Source organism: Abramis brama, assembly GCF_963993115.1.
Source record: "Abramis brama genome assembly, chromosome: 19".
NCBI lineage: Eukaryota > Metazoa > Chordata > Actinopteri > Cypriniformes > Leuciscidae > Abramis > Abramis brama.
In genome coordinates, this window is record NC_139981.1 from 29,205,004 (window position 1) to 29,225,654 (window position 20,651).

The following is a 20,651-nucleotide window of genomic DNA, read 5'->3' on the forward strand; positions in this document are numbered from 1 at the left end:
AAACTTGGATACAGCGTATCTGATAGACACTCAGTGGGTTTGCACTGCTCCTCCCGGGCCGTGCTGAGTAATGTTCACTCAGGTCTTCTAAAGCAGACCTAATGCATTGTGACACGTCAGTGATGAGCTGCGCTGATTTGCCAAATTCACATGAACCTCTACAGCACAGATCAGATGACGGGGCACGGCGTGGGGATTTTTTGAATGGAGCAATGGGGTTTCCCAGCCATTAGCAGCAGATCAGGAAAAGGAACAGAAATTGTGCAACAAAAAAAAACAAAAAAAACATGACCCCTCTCAACAGTGACCCTGCATCTGACGAATCAACTATGAATGAAGTGGATATCCAAAAAAGGGCACTTTTCCACTAGCTATTTCAGAAATCAATTATCAGCATTCTACTGATGACCAATAATTCTACAGTTGATCTGATCTTGCAGTAATGTTGCTGACCAGAACATCAGAAAAGAGAATTTTAATTTCAAGTTTTGAGAATGTACAAGCAGATGAGCGATAATGACAGTGAGTGGCTGTGAAGGGAATATTCAGCAAACACCAAAAATCTGGTTTTGGCAAGAAAAAGAGGGATGGTTTAGAAGGACTTCCTGTACACATGGAGACAGATGAAGAGTGTCTACATCATTAACACACCACAATTATAGCATTTGATCTAAATTTACGTCTGCTTCCCACTAAAACTGAACATCACATAGCAAATGACTCCAACCCGAAACTCCTTCTCCCTAGGGCAAAACACCCTTAAAGGCGAAGTGTGGAATTTCTGCACTATTAGTGGTACCAAAGCGAATTGCAAAAATAATGATGGCTTTCAAACATGTTTCAAACGCTCCCCTTTCTTCCATTTCTTGAATAAACAAGTAGTTCCGCCCCACACCATTGGTTAAGACGATGTTGGTTTGCTTAAACAATTTCAATTCTGTTTGGTACCACTAGAGGCAAAAAAAAAAAAAAACTTTAAGAGGATGACGTGAGTCTTTACAACAAAAAGAGATGCAACATTACCACATTGAACCAAACTCTTATATCAGAGAAAGCTCAGAGGAAGAGGAGTAGATAGAGGAAGAAAAAGATATCAGTAGCACTTTAGTCATCCATCTCCCAGAGTTCACATGGTCATGGGTGGGGGGGATAAAAGAAGTACTTCAGCAGTAGTTAAATCCCAGAGCAAACAGAAGAGCAAACACAACAGTGACACTTTATATACCAGCTTTATGAGTATTATCTGCCCAGAGACAAGGTGCTCAATCAGACTATGAAAGCTAGTTAAAGGCAATGATTAGGAAAGCAGAAGAAACAGCTGATATATGGGGAAAAGGAGGGGGGGGGGGGGGTTGTTTGCTTGCACTTTCCCACTTTTCACTCTCCTTTTTCCCACATGACAGAGGACATCACCCTAATCCCAAAGGCAAACTGTCCCTTGGTGTGGGAACCAGTGGCGTTTCCCCTTTTTTCACCATGGGACTGCTGTGCGTACATACAGTCTTATCAGGAGTAGGGCCATAAAGCCATTGGTGCTGATCGTTTTCGGAGAAACAAGTGGTAGATTGTTGGTTGTGCCATCACCACTGAGATTCAGTGGGGTCATAAACACGCCAGTGGTTCAGATTCCCCTAAGCTCCACACGCTATCCTTCCCAGAGGACACCTCCATTCGTGCCCCTCGCTGACACCGGCTAGCATCTCCATGACTTTTTTGTAATGGCAAAATTCAGCCAATGTGAAATTCAAAAGCGCATCATGCAAAGCGGCTTGGAAGAGAGAACATGGTGCATTGTGTGGAATAAAAATGGTTCTTTGATTTCATACTTCTTGTCAAGCATGTGCATTCCAAACGCTTACCTGCACTTACTGGAATTGGTACCTTCCTATTTTTCCTGTGATCCCTTGCTTTCTCTATGCCTTTCCCTCTCTTTCTTTCTTCTCTGCTCCTTCTGTGGGTGTGTATGATGTGATGTGTGATGTGTGATGTGAATGAGAGAGAAAAACAGCAGGGGCTGCTCGGGCCGCCCGGTGCCGGTCTTAGATCCCTGCACTATAAAAACCGCACACCTTTTATCAGCCATTATGCCTCTGATTTAACCAGATTACCCCACCAACGTGCTGCCACTGATACACGGAGAGAGCATAGAGCGATCAGCCTCCCCCTCCTGTGTGTAGCACTTTTGCATGCACAGAGAAGAATCTAGTGAGGCAGGAACAACTGCTGACTGACTACACCTGAATGACAACATAGAGCTCCTATCGCTCTTTGAAGCACAACATTCGCACACACCAGGCACGATTAAAGCAAAAAAACAAAGTCAAAGAGCAAGGGCATCCAGACAGCGAGCGAATGGAGAAGCGTCCTCCTAACAGCTCAAAGTGACTGATAAACAAAGCCAGGACCCTGCTGTAAAATCAAAAAGGAAAGTGATCAGCATTGTAGTGCACTCAGCAATTGAGCAGAGCACTGAAAATAGCACATGAGAAATGCAAAGGCATGCAGGCGGCACTCAGAGACCGAAAGAAAGAGCTAGAGAGAAAGGGGCAGGGTTCTTCCAGTCTGCTGGACAATCGTTGCAATTAACGGGTGACTTTGACAAACACGTGAGGCGGGGGCTCGGTGGGCGGATCCAGCCTCAGAGGTTCGCTGGCATCCTGTCAGAGGCCATGTCTGCTGGTCAGTCTCAGATGTCAGCCAATCACAGAGCAGAGATGGTGGCCAGGAGCCAATGAGAGCTCTCGCTCAGACTGACCTTCACACAGGCCGGTAGCAAACTGACCATTAAGTCAATGATGACAACAGCACTCACCACAATCAATCTAGCAAAGTAATGATTAGTTTGATGCATGAAGTTTAGCTGCACCTTTTATCGACACAAGTAATAGCATCAAATGAGTCCACGTAACATTTACAGTACTGTTCATTGACCTGTATATTTTTTACAAGTACATTCCAAAATGTTCACACATCTTAGGCCGTTTCAGTGGGTCTTTACTGTACATTGACCTGTTTACACCACACCTGAATGGTCGCATTCGTCAATAGACATTCCAGTCGAGTTTGGTCAAGTAAATTAACTTCATAACTCGCTTTGAGTAACCCACTTGAGCTCTGACTGGCTCCCACAGTCTTACCGCAGTACAGTTTTGGAGTCCATGGCTCTGCATGTAAATTTATGCAGACAATAACAAGAGCCTCACAGGAACTATTTGACTTGGCACACATGGGGCCTTTCGCAAATGGGTCCTGGTAATTGCTGATACATATCTGACTCCTGTAGTCATCACCTTGTTCCCAGACCCTTTGATGAGGCAGAGAAACCCAAAGCCTTTCAAAACACTCAGCATGATCTCTGCGTATGTGAGAGCATGTCATTTTCCACGCGCCCTTCCCTTTTTTGGTAAGGGTTCATATCGCCTTCGTTCTCAATGCAGCCCAAGGGTGTCTCTTTTAATCTGGGTGGGCGCTGGTCTTGCCAAGAGTCCAGAGTGAGCAATACTCGACAGTCCATAATAATGATTTGTTTTCTTTTTACCCACTGAGGGTGGATGCTCAGAAAAGATGGCTTCAAGATACAATTCCAGAAGATGTCCCCCGAGAGGACGGCTGTTAAACAAAGGCGGGTGCATACGAGCATGCTACGCTAATATATGGGGTCTAATTAGAGATGGGCTGGACTGAGTCTCTGCTGGACTCCGCTAAGAAAGTTTCTGTGAGTGCAGTGAGGGAGGAGCGGGCTTTATTCTCCCCCTTAAAGGGGAACACTCGCACTTTGAAGGGCACAGAATCACGAACAAGGAAAATGCTGTCCTCAGTCGTACTAAGATGCTATTTAGGTGCGGTATGGAAAACATGGTGTGGATGGCAACCACTAGAACCATCAGCTATGGTGCCAATCTCTATGTTGATGGGTTACAGATGTACTATGTTATGCATGTTCCTTTGCAGTTGGAAGGTTTATGACCGTTTGTTATGATGCTGTTATTGCATAAAAGTCTTTCTCATTTCTTTCACTCTGGTTTTTTATTTCCAAGATGCAGGAAATATGCAGTAGCAACAAGACTCTTTCTTATAGATATTTATAAGGTGGATAACTTGTTAAAGCTAATTATAAGTGTAAGCACACGGAAAGAAACAATCTCAGGAGAAAGTCTGAGACTGAGAGAGGGGGCCAGTTGGGGACATATTGGCATGAGTTTCTTGGCTAACAGCAATGGTCTTATTGGGATTATGAAGTCACTCCTTACAGAACATGCTAATGCGGATAGCACCACTGCTTTACACAATCAGCAATTAACCCACATTAACATAATACTTCCACTAAACCTCCACTGGCGTGAATAAGGCCGAAGGGGCTGAAGTGTTCGGGTCATTTGTTCACGCTGAACAATCTCAGCATACATCCAGGTTCATAGCTCAGCCTCACAGCGGCCCTTCCTGCTAGCGCACGACACAACAAACACTCGTCCAAAACACTGGGGTGAGGGAACATGAGGGGACGGAGGAGGGGGGTGGACATTAAAAGCCGGACGATAATTGGAAGTATGTGAAAAATGACGTGTCACTTTGGTCAATAAAGAGCAAAGGTCACCGTAGGCAAGAGCCCAAACTCGGCACAAAATGTGCTCATTAAGGCATCCAATCAGAGTGTGGCGAGCAAGCGGCCATTAGTCATCGGCCATCTGACCAACTCGGCCGGGCCGGCCTCTCTCTTATTGCTCTCCCTCTCTGTGGAGGGGGAAAACCGGCGCTGGTAAATAAATCGTTGCTCAGTCATCTGGAACATAATGTGGTCCTTTCTGCTCTCATCCTGCTTTGCCTGCTGGCTGTGCAGCCCTCAAACTGCTGCCTTGACATCCCTTTCAATAATAAATGAAGTTGCTTTTTGCCTACAGTTTGTTTGAAACCCTCCTCCACTCCTCCATTCAGCACCTCCTACGCCAGTTCTCATTGGCGAAAACCACACAACTAACCAATCACCATGCCGAACATCTGATGACTCTGTTTACAGTTTGAATTTTACAGACATGACATGAAGTGAGTGAAGTTGGCTTTCATTCCTTTAAGAGGGAAATTCTACCAAGAAGATATCCAAGATTGTTTTTTGAGAATTTATCTTTTCTCTTTGAAAAAATTCAAAAATCTTGGACTGGGGTATAACAGAAAATATAAAGCTTCATCAGTGTAAAATCTCTTTTGTTAGACTGTCATCACCAGCGTCTTTCTTCAGACCCCCTGCCCAGATGGGCCCAGAGGAAGGTTCATTAATGCAGTCTTATCACAACCAGCTGATGGACCTACGCCACATCACCGGCCAGCAACGGCCTAAACATCTGCTTTAACTCTCTCCTGCTCTCTACATACACAAGCTTGGCTTAAGATGGTAAGCTAGACACATCTGCATAGTCAGATACTGACACTTTCATAGAAACATACTTTTTACACTGCCCTCTGGAATACTTGACTCTGATTGGTCAATCACGGGCACGCTGCGATCAAGTATTGTGCAAACTATACAACTGATCGCTATCCCATATTTTCTACCCAACTCTGCTACTTACTCTGTACTACTTTACAGTCCTGATGACACTGTCAAGGTTTATGTCATGATAATGGTGGGGTGACTGTACATTATCCCTTACATATGCATCAAAGGATGTCTCAGAACTTTACCTTGTTCGCTGCTGTTGTCCCCACTGTGCGATGTGTGTCCTCCGCTGGATGGTCCCGGTGTGCCCCCGGAGCGTGTAGAAGCTGTATCATCATGGTCTCTGTTCCATGAGGTCTGTGAGGAAAGGGAGAGAGAGAGAGAGAGAGAGATAGAGTAAGACGCACAATCAGGCATCAGATCACAGGAAAACATGCACACGCTACAGTCCTATGTTACAAAGACAGCTGGCTTTATCAGATGTTCCTCATTTTGTTGTTTTTCATCCTTTTATATCAGTCCCTACAACCTCACACAAAACTTCAATCAGCAAAAGCTTACAAGACTTATGGACCAAACCCAGTCACTGAGCACTGACGCCACACAGCCACTGGCTTCCTTAGACTCACACAAACAATGTAGCAGAATGTAGCAAAACTGTAAAAAATAAAATAAAAATGCAGCACTATTTTAATTAACAGATTTAAATTGTAAGTAAAAGAAGTTGTATTACCCAAGACAGAATATCCATAATCCAGAAACAAAAAATAAAAACAATGAAAGAAGAATTAGCAATAGCAGCTATGATGTGTGTGCCTGTCCATACACATGAACTGGCTAACTCTGAATACAAGAAGAGCCAGTCACTCATCTCTTATATCCCAGAGCGAGGGAGGGTATATGTGTGTGTGTGAGTGTGAGGCTGTTCACTTGTCGCTGGCCTAGCGAATCAAAATGAAATCAAATAAGGGCCATTCTCCTTGAAGTTGGGAAGAGGAGGAGGAAAAAAATATAGAAATCCTATTGACAATTAAGCTTAGGTGTATAATAGAGAGAAAGTGTCAGCTGTTGGGCGGATGGTATGTGGCAAATGGAGCAGACATGGGGATAAAGAGAAGTGGACGGAACAATGGCGAGCCGAGGCCTGCACACACTCAGCCCCATGCAGGGCCTACTTGTACTATAGAACAAAACAGATGTTGCCTCTTATCACAGGGTGCCTCCACAAAAGTAACATTAGTGTGGGAGGAAAATATGAGCATCAGAGATGATAATGCTCAATAGCAGGCACAGAAAAAAAAAAATGTTATGCCGATTTTGAGGTGAATATTCAGTTCTTGGGATTTAAACATGGAATAATGTGCTAAACGTAGTTAAGAATGGTGTATTCTTACTGAAAGCTGAAAGTATAATCAAAATAGACAAAATATTAAATAGGAATGACTTCAGAACTTTTAATTTCTGTGGAAATCTGAGAAGAGTTGTGCACTCACATATTATTACATGTATGCACAAACATAGCCGTGTCAAATAAAAAACAACAACAACATTGTATTCATGTGTGATTTGTACTTGCACAAATAAGTACTAAGTAATATTAATTAACTACATGTACTTACTATAGAGTTACGGTTAGGGTTAGAGTTTGGTTTAGGGTTAGTTACTATATAATTATGCATAATTGGTAACACTTTACTTAAATCCTATAATCCATTATAAAAGTATTTTAATGCATTAATTATGTCTTGTAATGAATCTTATGATGCATTGTATGGTCTCATGAATAATTGTAACCACAGTTATAATGCATTATAATACACCATTAGAAAGTATAATGCATTAAAACTCGACAAACAACCAGTATCAGATGTGACAAGGAATCTGTGAATAGTATAATGCATTTTAACTTTGGTTACAATTATTTATGAAAAGATATAATGCATTATGATGTACATTATGAATACTTTTATAATGCATTATAGACAAAGGCTTTAAGTAAAGTGTTACCGCATAATTTAGTGCTTTTACAATAGTAAGTACATGTATATCACCTTAAAATAAAGTGTTACCCAAATGTTTCATCATTCATAAATATGTCTAAATGTAAACATAACAAACATAAATGTATAAAGTAGTTTGGAAAATGGAACGTTTTAGCTCTTTTGATTTTATAACTACACTCCTGAAGTAACTAAACATGTAAATATTGATCTCTTTTATTTATATTGTACTCTTAGAATGAAAACCAAACAAAAGATTTCTTGGTAAATATTGAATTTAAAAAAAAAAAAAAAAAAAAAAAATGGAACAACCAAACTGCATTTGATATATTTGCCACAAGTCTCCTAAAAGCTTGTGAGGCAAAATAGTGCCAGCGGCTCTAGATATATTTTTAAAAAATGTCCAGAAACAGTAAAAAAAAAGAAAAAAAAAAGATGTATTCTGCAGCATACCAAAAGTATGCCGTAAGAGGTAATCTAGAACACATGCCCAGGGAGCAAACAGTTAAAACTGAAATTGCCAGTTTCTACAACTCTTTGTAAAAGAGAAAACGAGAGAGAGAAAAAAAAATGGAGGGAACTTGTTTATTCAGAGCTTTGTGGAAAAGAATGGTACAGCACCCTGGAGACCGAGAACCCTAGAGTCCCCACACGTAGGATGTTTTTTACGCACAACAAATCCCACTTGAAAATATAATTAGAACGGAGAAAATAGCAAACTATTGCATTAACTGTAATTGAACAAAAGAGCAGCGGGGCTTGTGGGAGGCTGTCGCTCGGCCCCATGGGAATGGGGGAGGGTCTCGGCCGAGGGTGAGTGACATCTCCAGGGTGCACTCCAGTCTATTTATAACTGCCCCGACAATCTTGTCCACCACAGATCTAACAGCTAATTAATAATATAAAAAAAAAAAAAAACGCAGAGCAGTCCACCGTCGAGCAGACACCCGGAGGAAACCGCACAGGCGCACGAGAGAAGGAGTGAATATGTGGGCCAGAATGAACAGCGGGTGGAGGCGGTGTGGATGCAGATGGTTACAGGAGAGATGAGTGCCTGTCCTGCTGCACACAACAACACACTTGATATATTCACTGTCCCTCTAATGAGCTAGCTACAATTTATTCAGTGCTTTTTCTTTTTCTTTTTTTGTGGTGGGGGGCTTCATCCCTTCCCCCTCCACGTTTTCTCTTCCCTTGCTCCTTTTCTCTCTCCCTTCTCTTGTCATTCTCTCTCTCCAGTGCAGGATGTAGATTAATTCAATGCTTAATTGTTTAGTAAATTCAATTTTCCACATTCTATTCTGCATAGCTTTAGCTAAAGTTCTTAAAGCTGCAGTGCGTAGCCCAGGGAGAAGCGTTTGTCATCTGTGCCTTTCCTTTTTTCTTTTTTTTTTTTTCTTTTTTTCATTACCATTTTCTTCCTCCACCACTTAATTCGCCATGAAAAGATTTTCCTTGCTGGAAATTCTGATTCTGCTATGATCGGTGAGGCATTCCAATTCATTGCATTTTCATTGTGTTGGGTCTTAGATGGAAGCTCTCTTTCTCTGCACATTATACACGCACTCATGCAAAGAATATTGGGCTTCCAATTCATTTATAATAATAAAGAAAAATGTTTCAGGTTACTGTAGACTTCACAGGGGAAAGAAAACTCATAAACAGTATATGTTTACAATTTCATGCCACAGTGACTGCTCTCTCACTCTCTCTCTCTCTCTCTTTTTTTTTTTAACACAGACTCACCAGTGTCACATTGTACTAGGCTATTTTTGGTTCCTGGCTTTATCTAGATAGCACAACAAAACGGACAGAGAGAGAGATAGAGATAGAGAAAGAGAGAGAGAGAGAGAGAGAGAGAGAGAGAGAAAGAGAGAGAGAGAGAGAGAGAGAGAGAGAGAGAGAGAGAGAGAGAGAGAGAGAGAGAGAGTTTTATATGCCTCATCAAACCAGATTAGCAAAGACACTTGAACAAGCTCACTAAAATACTCAAGCTCTGCTGGGAAATACTTGGGAAGCACAAGGTTCACACATGAGCTTTGCCCAGTGGATTGCAACCAGAAACTAAATCTGTTCAGGACACTTGTTTATTTGTTTACCCTGGCTTGTTGATAAGGCTGAGATCCTCGATGTTGATAACAGACCACGTGGCTGTCGGTTCAACTCTGCAGAAAAGCATCAGGGCTTCTTAAATGAATGGATGTGCTAATGACATGCACAGAAACAAAAAAAGGGAGGGTGAACGCTAGAACAGTCCAATACCCCCAAACACCTCCTTTAACAAATCTTACAAAGCAAAATGGAGCGAAATCGGGGAGGAGGGACTTTTGGTCTGCAGAGAAAGCGAAATCTCTTCAAATGGCCTGTGGGTGAGATCTCGTTTCAAAACCAGTAAAGGCGCCCTTAATGGCACTACTGGATAATCACACATCTCCTTTAATTACAAAACTGGCTGAAAGACTTTGGAGTGGAATCCTCAAGCTTCATTTCTCAAAAGTTAATCATCGTCTTAGACAAAAAACGATGGAATAACTGCAAAGAAGTTTAACTATGGAAACAACTCTAAAGAATATGATTTAGACAGAAAGTTACACTTAGCATGAAGCAACATTATATGCTTATGAATAGTATATATAGATATGAACAGGGCTAATTTATTTATCTCATCAGCACATCTTTAAAAAGAGCGGTTAACATAATGCCTGTTTTCAATTTAACTAATCAAACACATTTCTATAATTTTCCCATGCCACTTTTTCAAAGGGTAAAACAGTCACGTTTGCTCTTTATATCACTTGTTGAATCGTTGAAAGCAGCCAACATTTGTCCAGATAAAGAGCGAGGGATCTCACCTTCTCATCACTTCAACAAACAGAATGATTAGATCACATAATCATTTTAACATTGCCCAACTAGTGTACTATCAAAACAGTGAATAAAAACAGATTTTGCGCACTCAGCTCTTATCCAAAAGTGTGAAAAGATGTTTGCTTGAGCACAAGTGATACATTCGACAGTGGGGATAAAACAGCAACCAAAGGAATCTCTCGTGACAGGGAAACATTATTTAAACAACCCTTTAAAACAGTCCTATATGTTCTCATTCACTAAAAGCCGAGCTTATATGAAATTGTGCAAAACTAAATTTTGAATCACAAATTATTAAGCACAAAAATAGCACAACTTCTGGGTGGCCTCTATGCAATTCATCAATAATATAGCTAATACTCTGTAATAACACCCCTAGTTTTTAAATTGGCCCTGGACAAAACAGCAAGGAAACTGCAAACAGAGAAACTATTCAGCATTTCAATTATTTCAACCCCTCTTCAGGCCGCATGGAATAATCTAAAGAGCCCTCGAGTACTGAAGTCTAAGCACTGCGGAGGTTTTCATGGCATTGAGTTCATTAGCAAATGGCAGTGCCTCTCTGCAATTAAAGACAACTGTGCAAACGCTGCAGCCCGTGGAAAAGAGCGTCAGCACGGAGCAAAGACGTCACACACAAGTTACCGTGAGCCAGCCAATCGGAAAACAAATGATCCCGCTTTGAGCCGAGGCACAAGAAGGCAATAAACATGCCGAAACTAAAGATAAAGTCATTACTCTGACGCCACTAAATCTATTAGTTGATAAATGGTTGTATCAAAATCAATCAGTCATGACTAATTTCACTTAACTATTTCTATAACATAGCACACTTAAGTAATAATTGTAACAAATGAGAGAGAAAAAAAGTAACGTGTGGGTGATTCTTCAACTGGAATAACTTTTCTGTCTCCATGGTAGAAAAGAAAAGAAAAGAAAAGAAAAGAAAAGAAAAGAAAAGAAAAGAAAAGAAAAAGAAACCAAAATCATTCTTGTTTTGCAACAAGTCTATCATAGTTTTACCCAAGTCAGTTTTAAGGTTTACATTATTATAGCTTTATACTTTTATTGTTGCTTTTGTACGTTCTTTTTTAAAGGTTTAAATTTAAAAAAAAGTCTACACAGACATTTTAACTTGATAATTAATGCATAAAAAGAGTTAATGTAAAAAAAAAATCAACTTTGCACTATTTCCTAAATTAATATAATAATTTCAGTTAATTTGTAATCTTAATTTAGTATTTTATAACAAAAAGTCACTGCATGTCTATACTGTTGTCATTGCCATTACACAAAGCATTTTAGAGAATTAAGAATTTTTCCATTAAAGTTCAATGAAAATACTATGTTGAGAGTGGCTTTTTTTTTTTTTTTTTTTTTACCAATCAAATCAGTATTTAATTATTTTAATTCAGAAACAAACTATTTCATTTTATGAGTTTCAAGATAATTGATGAACCTGTTGAACCTGGAATTAGAAAAAAAAAAAAAAAACTAAACTTTCTCCAAACTGTAAAAAAAAAAAAGTTGCTGGCTTAATTTTTTTACGTACAATCAACTTGGATGTTTAAGTCATTTCAACTTAAATTACACTAAACTTGCATAACTCATAAAAAAAGTTGAAAATTGCTGAGTTCAAGCAATGTAAAAACATATGTTGTCATAACTTATTGATCATATAATTTTTTTCAGTGCAACAATTGTCATAAATCAAGTCTAGAATTCATTATACAAAAATACACTTGAAGGTTGATCAAGGTTGTGTGTGTGTGTGTGTGTGTGTGTGTGTGTGTGTGTGTGTGTGTGTGTGTGTGTGTGTGTGTCACACTTTACATTAGCGTTCAAATGGTTTAAATAATATACAACTTAATGCTACATTTATTTACTCTAGACCTATGTAAAAAACATTTGTAATGTGGTAATTATACACATATATAATATAAAGTGGTAGCAGGATCTACTGAACAGGATCCTCCAGATTGAAGACCGCAGTGAAGGGGTTAACTAGTAGTTAACTAGTCCCGGCTCCGCTCATACGGCACCTGAGGCTCATATGGCCGCGCGTTTATCAGCGCAATATAGCCTACGAGGAAAACAACGTGATCCAAACTGGCTGAGCCGCATTCACCAGAGAGAGAGAGAGAGAGAGAGAGAGAGAGAGAGAGAGAGAGAGAAAGAGACTCTGACTTTTTCACCCCTGAGCTCTGCCCTCCTTCTCTTCACACGATACTTGCAAAACAATGCTAAGCTGGAGTTGAGACATTATTGATACGATGCTTCAGTGCACGGAGGACGAAAACACAGAACAGCGCTGGACCACAGAGTTTAATCAATTCTATGTATATTTCAGATTTTCTTATGCTGCAGTATTCCTGCTGGAATAAATTGGCCTTTGAATAAATGAACCGCCTCTCTCCCTCTTGTTAACATTGTTGAGAATTTGCACAAAGGAGATTTTTTTTTTTTTTTTTTCAGTCCAATTCAACTTCATGCCCGAGGGCATATATTAAAAATACATATGGAACGAGATAATGCATGAGCGACGCAAATTCGTTAGGGATGTCACCGCCTAGCAAACTCAGACTGTACCCCCCAAAAAAAGAAGGAAAAATGTAAAATACATATAGGACCTAGAGTCAAATACTCAATGAAGTTAACTTTAACACTGTTAACCAAAAACTGCACAGAGATCGCCCACTACGCATCTAGTTATCTTAAACTTATTGGTAACACTTTACAGTAAGGTTAATTAGTTAACATTAGTTAACTACGTATCAGTTAGCATGAACTAATGAACTGCACTTATTCAGCATTTATTAATCGTTGTTAATGTTAATTTCAACATTTACTAATACTTTATTAAAATCTTGTTAACATAGTTAATGAACTGTAAACTAACATGAACAAACAATGAACAGCTGTATTTTTATTAACTAACGTTAACAAAGATTAAAAAATACAATAACAAATGTATTGCTCATGGCTAGTTCATGTAAGTTAATACATTAATGTTAACTAATGAACCTTATTGTAAAGTGTTACCAACTTATTTTTAAATTTACAATTAAGTTTTAAAGCTCTTTATCTAATTTTAAGCAGTAGCCTACAATCCTAACCAGCGGCTTTATGGACGATTCATAATAATACAAAAACAGATTCTACCTCGCATTAGCAAACTTTTGAAAAGTTGGTCAGTTTACATTGGGGAATCAGACTTTCAGGAAAGATGTAAACATCTAATACAAGCCCTAATATTTAGACGTTAGACGTCATCAAGAAAAAAATATATAGGACACGTCTTCATCTTAAAGTCAATTAAAGATCTGAATTCGTGCCCTCGAGCAAAGCATAAATTGCTCTTATCAAGTTATATACCTGCATACCCAGGGGTCTTCAGCCTAATTTATTTCTATCGCTTAGATTCATCTCTGCTCAAAAGTAAAAAAAAAAAAAAAATGAAAAAAAAATGACACATGCATAGAATTTTGTTAAAAGAGTTATAAACACAATTGACATCATGCTATTTAATGCTGCCGTTGAATTAGATGCATTATCCGCACAGATCTGCTCATTAACATAATCATTAATACAGCCGAGATAGAAGACTAAAGCAAGCAGAGGTCGTTTTATTGAAGCCTTGTTTAGTAATGAATAGAACAGGGTTTTCTCTTCCTCATATAAAAGCTGGTGGCACTCATTGGAAAGATAAAACTGCTCGATGCTTTATTCGACCACTCAGCCATATGGAAGATGACGGATTTAAATTATTTAGCCTAATCGCTTCATTACTTTTTATGCTGGCGAATCCACTAATCCCCTTAATATAGCCACTTTTTTTTTTTTTTTAACAATTGCCCCTCCCAGGACTCATTTTATTAATTAAAAAAATAGGTAGCCTATATTTTAAATAAATATTATCGACGTGTTGCGCTAAAAGCAACGGACACGTAAAAGTTTGATTAAAAGTGCGTAAAGTTCAAGAAACATCAAAGAATCCACCCGGACAAACTGGCGCATATTAAAAAAGCACAGAGACACAGAATTCCATATCTATGGATTTTCCTATAAAACACACAGAGTACTGTATGGCACAGTAGCTACTGCTCAAACATGAACGCGCGCTGCTTATGCTATTCAAAGCGCTGAGAGTAGAACTCTGAGCAAATGCGCGCTCTTGTCTGAGGAAAAACACTGACAAGGCAACTAATGAAGCGTGAACAACAGCAGAAAACCAAAGCACCAAACCTCGAAATGTCTACTATAGCTATGTCTCCATTAGCTTCGTAATATTTCCGTAATATACAATAGATAGCCTAACCATTTGGATTGATTAAAAAAAAAGGCAGACGAGAGAAAAGAAGAGGGAAAGGACTAAATTAAAATCGACAAGAAACAGGTCAAGTTTATGGCAATGCTTTCACGAGCTAATCTCCTCGGGTCAGTTCCGGGATCAAACCGTAATGAAGCAATAATGGGCCACATTATTCCAAATTTTTCAATCCGATGGAATTTAAAAGCCTTAATCGTATGCAAATAACGCCGAGCAGAGAGAGTGACCCAAAAGACGATCTGAATGGCCGGGAAAGAAATGGACTCCTCCACGTACCTGATCAAGTGGCCCCGATGATCTTGTAATTTCTTCACTGTCTGATTTTGATCCTCCTTCTCTGTCGTCTATAACCAAGTCGATGGGCATCTTTCCTTTCAAACAGCTGATGTACCGATGACAGAAATTGTCACAAAGTTCATGTACCTATAGATACAAAAGGAAGCAGGGAGGGGGGGGTAAAAAAAATCAAAAAAAAAATCACAAAGGGTCATCACAGCGAGTTGACAAGTGCATCCAGAACTCCTATTGACATGGAAAACCTCTCCCAATGGCCTTCTCCGATAGCTATCAGACGCATGCAGAATGGGAAATAACTTTACTCTCTCGCAAAATAGAGATATCGCAGAAAATTGACACTGACAAGACGACTCACGGGCAACACCGTATTCAACACCCGTGTTAAATTCATCTGCTCCCGGGGTTGTGGCCATTAGAGAGATGGCCTGCTTGACTGACATTTAAGGTAAACTGTTTAATTTCGTCCAGTTATTTCATTACCACCTCTTTACAAGGGAATAATATGGTGGATGACATTCAGTGGCGAGAGGAGAATTCTTCATTTATGGCTGAATGCTCAAAATATCGCTTTGCCGCGTTATCTCAGCACACATAACCCCAGAGGCTCATGCAAATATCTGGAGACTTGGAGCCAGTGGTTCTTATGTGTATTCAATACTGTAAAACTATAGGGTTTGGCGATAAATCACTTGATAGGCTCACTCTCGTCGTGGAAACAGGTGTTGATAAAATACCTCCAAATTGGATCGCTGATAACAACCGCAGATAATCAACATGGTCGACTTTATCATATCATATAATCATATAGGCCTAGTAAATGAACTGAACACCGTTAGGTGGCACAACAAGCAGAGAAACACTGAAATTACTGCTCTGGAATATCTGTGGCCGTGGAAGCAGGTTACATTGTAATTAAACTCGGAGGAGAAATAGGCAGCGTGATTGATTTTGACACTAATTACAACAGACCAGGAAAAATACATTTATGCAGATGAGGCCCATAGGTTTGAAGAGAGGACTGGCCAGTTGGGGGAAACTTTGATTACCTTTTCGAGCTCCAAAAGATGAAACCGTAAAACTTGAATGGCTTGTATCATCTGGGGGAAATGAACAAATGAAGAAAAAAGGGGTTCACTTTAAAGGTGACGGAATCAACAGGCCCAGGACAATTACAAATGATAGTTACACAATTAAGTGATTTATGACATTTAGGATCATTTACGACATGAGATTATATCTAGCCAATGCATGGCAATTAAAGTCAGATTATACTACATTTATGAATATATTATCACTTTAATCCATGCTGTAACGAGGGGGATGTGTGTCCTCCATCAACATACGCTTCAATGCTAAGAAATAAATAGTATTTAAATTCAACCCTTACCAAAAAAAAAAAAAAAAAAAAAAAAAAAACGGTAGTTATCCATAACAATTAGCAATGCTATGAAGAAATCAACAAAACTTTCTGAATATTTAATAAAAGTTTAAAACTCTTGCAGGCAAATACAAAATAATAATAATAATTTACTCACCAAATTATCCAGCTCAGGGTTTGATGAAAATAGCGGCTTTTCTGCTCGGATCTGAGACGATATGCATGTAAATAATTTAAAATTGTGAGGAAAAAATTACGTTCATTTTTTAAAAAGAAAACGCAAATTAAATTTAAATGCATTGATTAGCTCGTGTGTTTATTAATGTAAAATTAATATAAAGTATTATGATGGTATGGTATAAAGTTACAGACAGTACATCAACTACACATTAAAACATGCAAAAACTTTTTCTTTTTTTTGCGCAATAAAACAGTTTCTGACCTGTTTTGCGAACACTGCTATATCTTCATTGAAAGACTCTGATGAACACACATCGCCTCCAGCCACACCGGGCTCTCTAGGTGTGCAAGTGGCTAATTCACATTTCTCAAAAATCAGTGCTAGAAGTGGGAACAGAGGGTGCCTGGAATAAAAACACACAGGTCACTGCGGGGGAAGCTCTGGATTAACACACGACACTTTATAACACTTCACAACTCCTTCTCATTGTATAAGAACGCATTATAACTTATTTCATTTATGTCAGCAAACAAAACTGCTTGAGTACCACTGCGCCACGATAGTATGGTGAAAGTGTTTATGTCGATTCATTTTCTTGTGACTTGCGTTATAACGAGCTTATTAGTTGTGCATAATACTGTGTCAAATGTAAACTTGTTTGCTGAACGTATTATCAATATAAACAGTGGACCACAAGGTTAGAGAACCTCAAATGCTCGCGTTGAGTCTAGGCCAAGCATGCAGTTTAACGTGGTTGAAATAGTGGGCCTATAGCTTGAGTAAATGTTTAGGGTCGTATCTAATCCATAATGAATGAGAGGAAGTTCTATAGCTTGTTACTGAATGCGTATAATTTGCTGTTTCGAACTGCAACCATATTAATATACAGCACTGTGACGAGAACTATTATGCTCGAGCAGCTTTTGTATGCTAGGCGCTTTTGGATACACTCCGCACATATTTGCACATATAATTACCAGAACATGTGCATGAGAAAAAAAATCCTTTGTTTTTTTTAGGAGTGTTTATAGTATAGGAATCACTTCTGTGCGCATCTGTCCAAAATATGTATTTTATCCATTTAACAAATAAGCAGGCCTGATGTTAACAATTAAAAAGTTCTAGCTGGAATAGCCTATAACACACACATCGATGCTTTATCCGCAACAATTTTGGTTGCACTTTATTTTACATTAGCTACTTACAGGGTACTTAGCTAAAAAAGTAGCTAAGTTCTGGGTAATATAAGATAACAACCTGGGGTTAGGTTTAGGGGTAGGTTAAGGGTTAGTACTGAGTTATTACTAATGTATTGTAAATATTATAATAAGTACATATGGGGAACGGAACTGTAAAATAAAGTGCTACCCGATTTTTTAAATGCAATATTTATCGACTTGAATATTGAAGATTAAACCTAAACATTAGTAAGAAATTTAAAACAACAACAAAAACATGCCACAAAAAGAAATGCAAAATAAACAGTAAAACATGTTTTTAAAAGGATGAACTAATCCAAAAGTAAGGAGGAAAACTTTTAGAAAAACAAAAAAAGCTAAACAATCATGGCGCCTCAAGTTCTCAATATGTTTTACAGAAACTATTACGGGTGGAATAATGTGTTATGGGCAAACTTCATCATAAAATATATGTCTTGGCTATCTCCACGTACCCGTAAATGGAGTCTTTATCTCTTTTTAGAGCGTCATTGACGGATGAGCCCATGCTGGGCGGCATGGCGTTGGTGTGGGCTGTGTGCGGGTACTGGTGGGAGTGGAGCTGGGGCCCGTGGTTCAGGTGAACAGCCTGCATGGATCTGGCAGCGTGCGGGTCCCCGTACATCGTGCTCGGGATTCCTACTCCGTCCATCCCATAGTGGGGTATATCTTCGTACTGCACACACACACGAAGGGCAACATTCCCATGTTGTCACTTTTATCTCTTACAGAATGCATAAATAGAAAAACTACACTAAAAAAAAATATAAACGGCAGCTACATCGGATGTTCTCGGACAAAAAAAAAAAAAAAAAAAGGCTTTTGCGAAATGAAAACACGTTGTTCTGGTATTACAAAATAATTAAATATCAACTGTACATTCAGACTATCTCGTGCTTCTAACACTATGCGCAAAAAAAAAGCCATTTATTGATTGCAAAAGCTATCATGTGATTTTTAATAAACAGACAGACTTAGAATGTAGCGTCGGATGAAGTACTGAGATACAGCTTTAATGAGATCATCACAAAAATATCACTTTTATGTGCATTTTATATTTTCACAAGTGTAGCTCGAGTAACAGGTAATGCCATTTGCATGTAATAACTATGTATTATGTTGTTGTCAAACTAAATGCATTATATTAACATATGCATCACTATTAAGATTAGTCTGATTAAACACAAATTTACGTTGGTCATTCGAACCTTCCAGTTAAATTGAATATTTGATTAGTTTATTTAAAATAACCTATCAGTGACGTTGATAATTTATCGTAATAATTATGAGTGTCATGATATTGTAATATAGGAAAGTGTGATGATGAGAACATGACACATTTGAATTCTAAATCTACAGAGGTGTAAGCAGGACAGCAGGGTGCTGTTGTAGTTCCTCCATCCAAAGCAAAAGGTCGGATGGTTGCGATGAAATCTACTTTGTGATTGTTTACATTTGATTACAAATGCAAAGGAAAAAGTGGCCAACTTTACAAGTTCAAGCGCACAACTGTTTCATTGTACTGCTATTTGAAAGTGAATGTTATTTTATAGAATATAGTTTAAAAAAAAATACAGCTCGGTTGAATTTGCTCCCTATCAATATTCCTGCACAGTGTGTCATCGTAGCATGTATTATGATAAGTTTTAGTTATGAAAGTTGAACTATTCAAATAGTTTAAAAGCTTTAAATAATCTGGCCTTTTGAGGAGATACTTGCAGTGCGTTTAGTAAAAGTATAGTTCGAAAATTAGGAATTGCTCCCTGTCAAACGTAATTAGAGAGTATCATATTTTTTCCCTAAATTGATTCAGTGTCCCAAAAGAGACATGCACGCAAGTGAGCGATGTAAAAAAAAAGAGAAAAAAAAAGAAAAGCTGGCAGGCAAAAGAAGAGAAAGTTTGACTGCGAGACTGTCATCGGCCACGTCTCAGTATTTCCAACTGCTTTCAGCAATACGGAGTCGAAGAAACTTTTCGGGATACGTACCCTCTGCGCCATCGCCCTCCACACTCCCTCGTCTTCCTTTAATCAAAAATATATCCCCTATCAGGCCAGGGTGAATGGGAAATAAACACGCAAATTCCAAATGCGGGATATGCTTTCCCCCTAAAAAATCCAAACGCCTCTTTCAAGCGAGCGATGAAGCCAGTCCTTCACCACAAGTTCAGCCAGGCGCGTTCGGCGATAAGTCCCCTTCGCTTTCTTTCCCCTGGACAGCGACAAGGATCGAGCGAAATCTTCTTTTCCAAAGCAGTATGAAAACAGCCCCTCAAACAAAACTAGCGCATCTCATGGCTTTCTGCCACTCCGGCTGTCAATCAATCAAACGCGAGCTTGTCAAAGTGCTGAATGAATGATGATCCTCTGCGCGCTTCCACTGGTTAGCACCCCTAACGAGAATACTACTCAAATGCACAAAAATGAAGCTCGCTCTCGTTTCTTTGATCACTCTCGGCTCCTGAGTTGATTTTTTATGCAATAGCTTCTAAATGAGAACAAGAGGAGGTGGGCTGATAATTCTGGCTTAGTTTTTCTTAAAGGAGCCACGATCGATGCTGCGAGCTGCCTTTCCCCGTTTGTGTACAATGAGTGTGTGTTGAACGCGGCTCAGCAGCTGAATCTGGACCAGACTGCAGAAACCCGGAAGTAGTGGTGGCCATAACAGGTCGCGTCTTGCACAATGCGATGGGCCACATCAAGTTCCAGCCAAAGCAGGGGGGTGAAAATGTGTGGGACGCAGGAAAGCGCAGACCACTACCACGATTCAACATGAGCCGAGATATAATAACATGTACAGACCGCTTTGTGCTTTTTGGTCGACGGCACTGCGTTCATAATTCATGCCAAAACGTACAATATATAAAGTCATGTACGTGTTTACATAAAAGCAGTGACTATTAGGGGAGCGTGGACTCTTTCGCATCAGGTCACTCTCAACGCTGCTTAT

At 39.3% G+C, this 20,651-nt stretch overlaps 1 protein-coding gene across 2 annotated transcripts in view; it reads right to left on the reverse strand.

Moving 5' to 3' along the window:
- The window catches only part of meis1b (Meis homeobox 1 b), a 63,711-nt gene extending 43,356 nt beyond the window's left edge, over window positions 1-20,355 (reverse strand). For both annotated transcript variants that reach the window (XM_084092357.1, XM_084092356.1), the window contains exons 1-7: window positions 19,691-20,355; window positions 18,158-18,378; window positions 16,747-16,888; window positions 16,462-16,512; window positions 15,973-16,023; window positions 14,906-15,052; window positions 5,677-5,788 (exon numbers count right to left, since the gene is read on the reverse strand). In XM_084092357.1, coding sequence (XP_083948483.1) covers window positions 5,677-5,788; window positions 14,906-15,052; window positions 15,973-16,023; window positions 16,462-16,512; window positions 16,747-16,888; window positions 18,158-18,378; window positions 19,691-19,702 — 736 coding nt within the window. In that variant the 5' untranslated portion in view covers window positions 19,703-20,355. The remainder of the gene's footprint in view (window positions 1-5,676; window positions 5,789-14,905; window positions 15,053-15,972; window positions 16,024-16,461; window positions 16,513-16,746; window positions 16,889-18,157; window positions 18,379-19,690) is intronic.
- Between the last annotated feature and the right edge of the window lie 296 nt (window positions 20,356-20,651).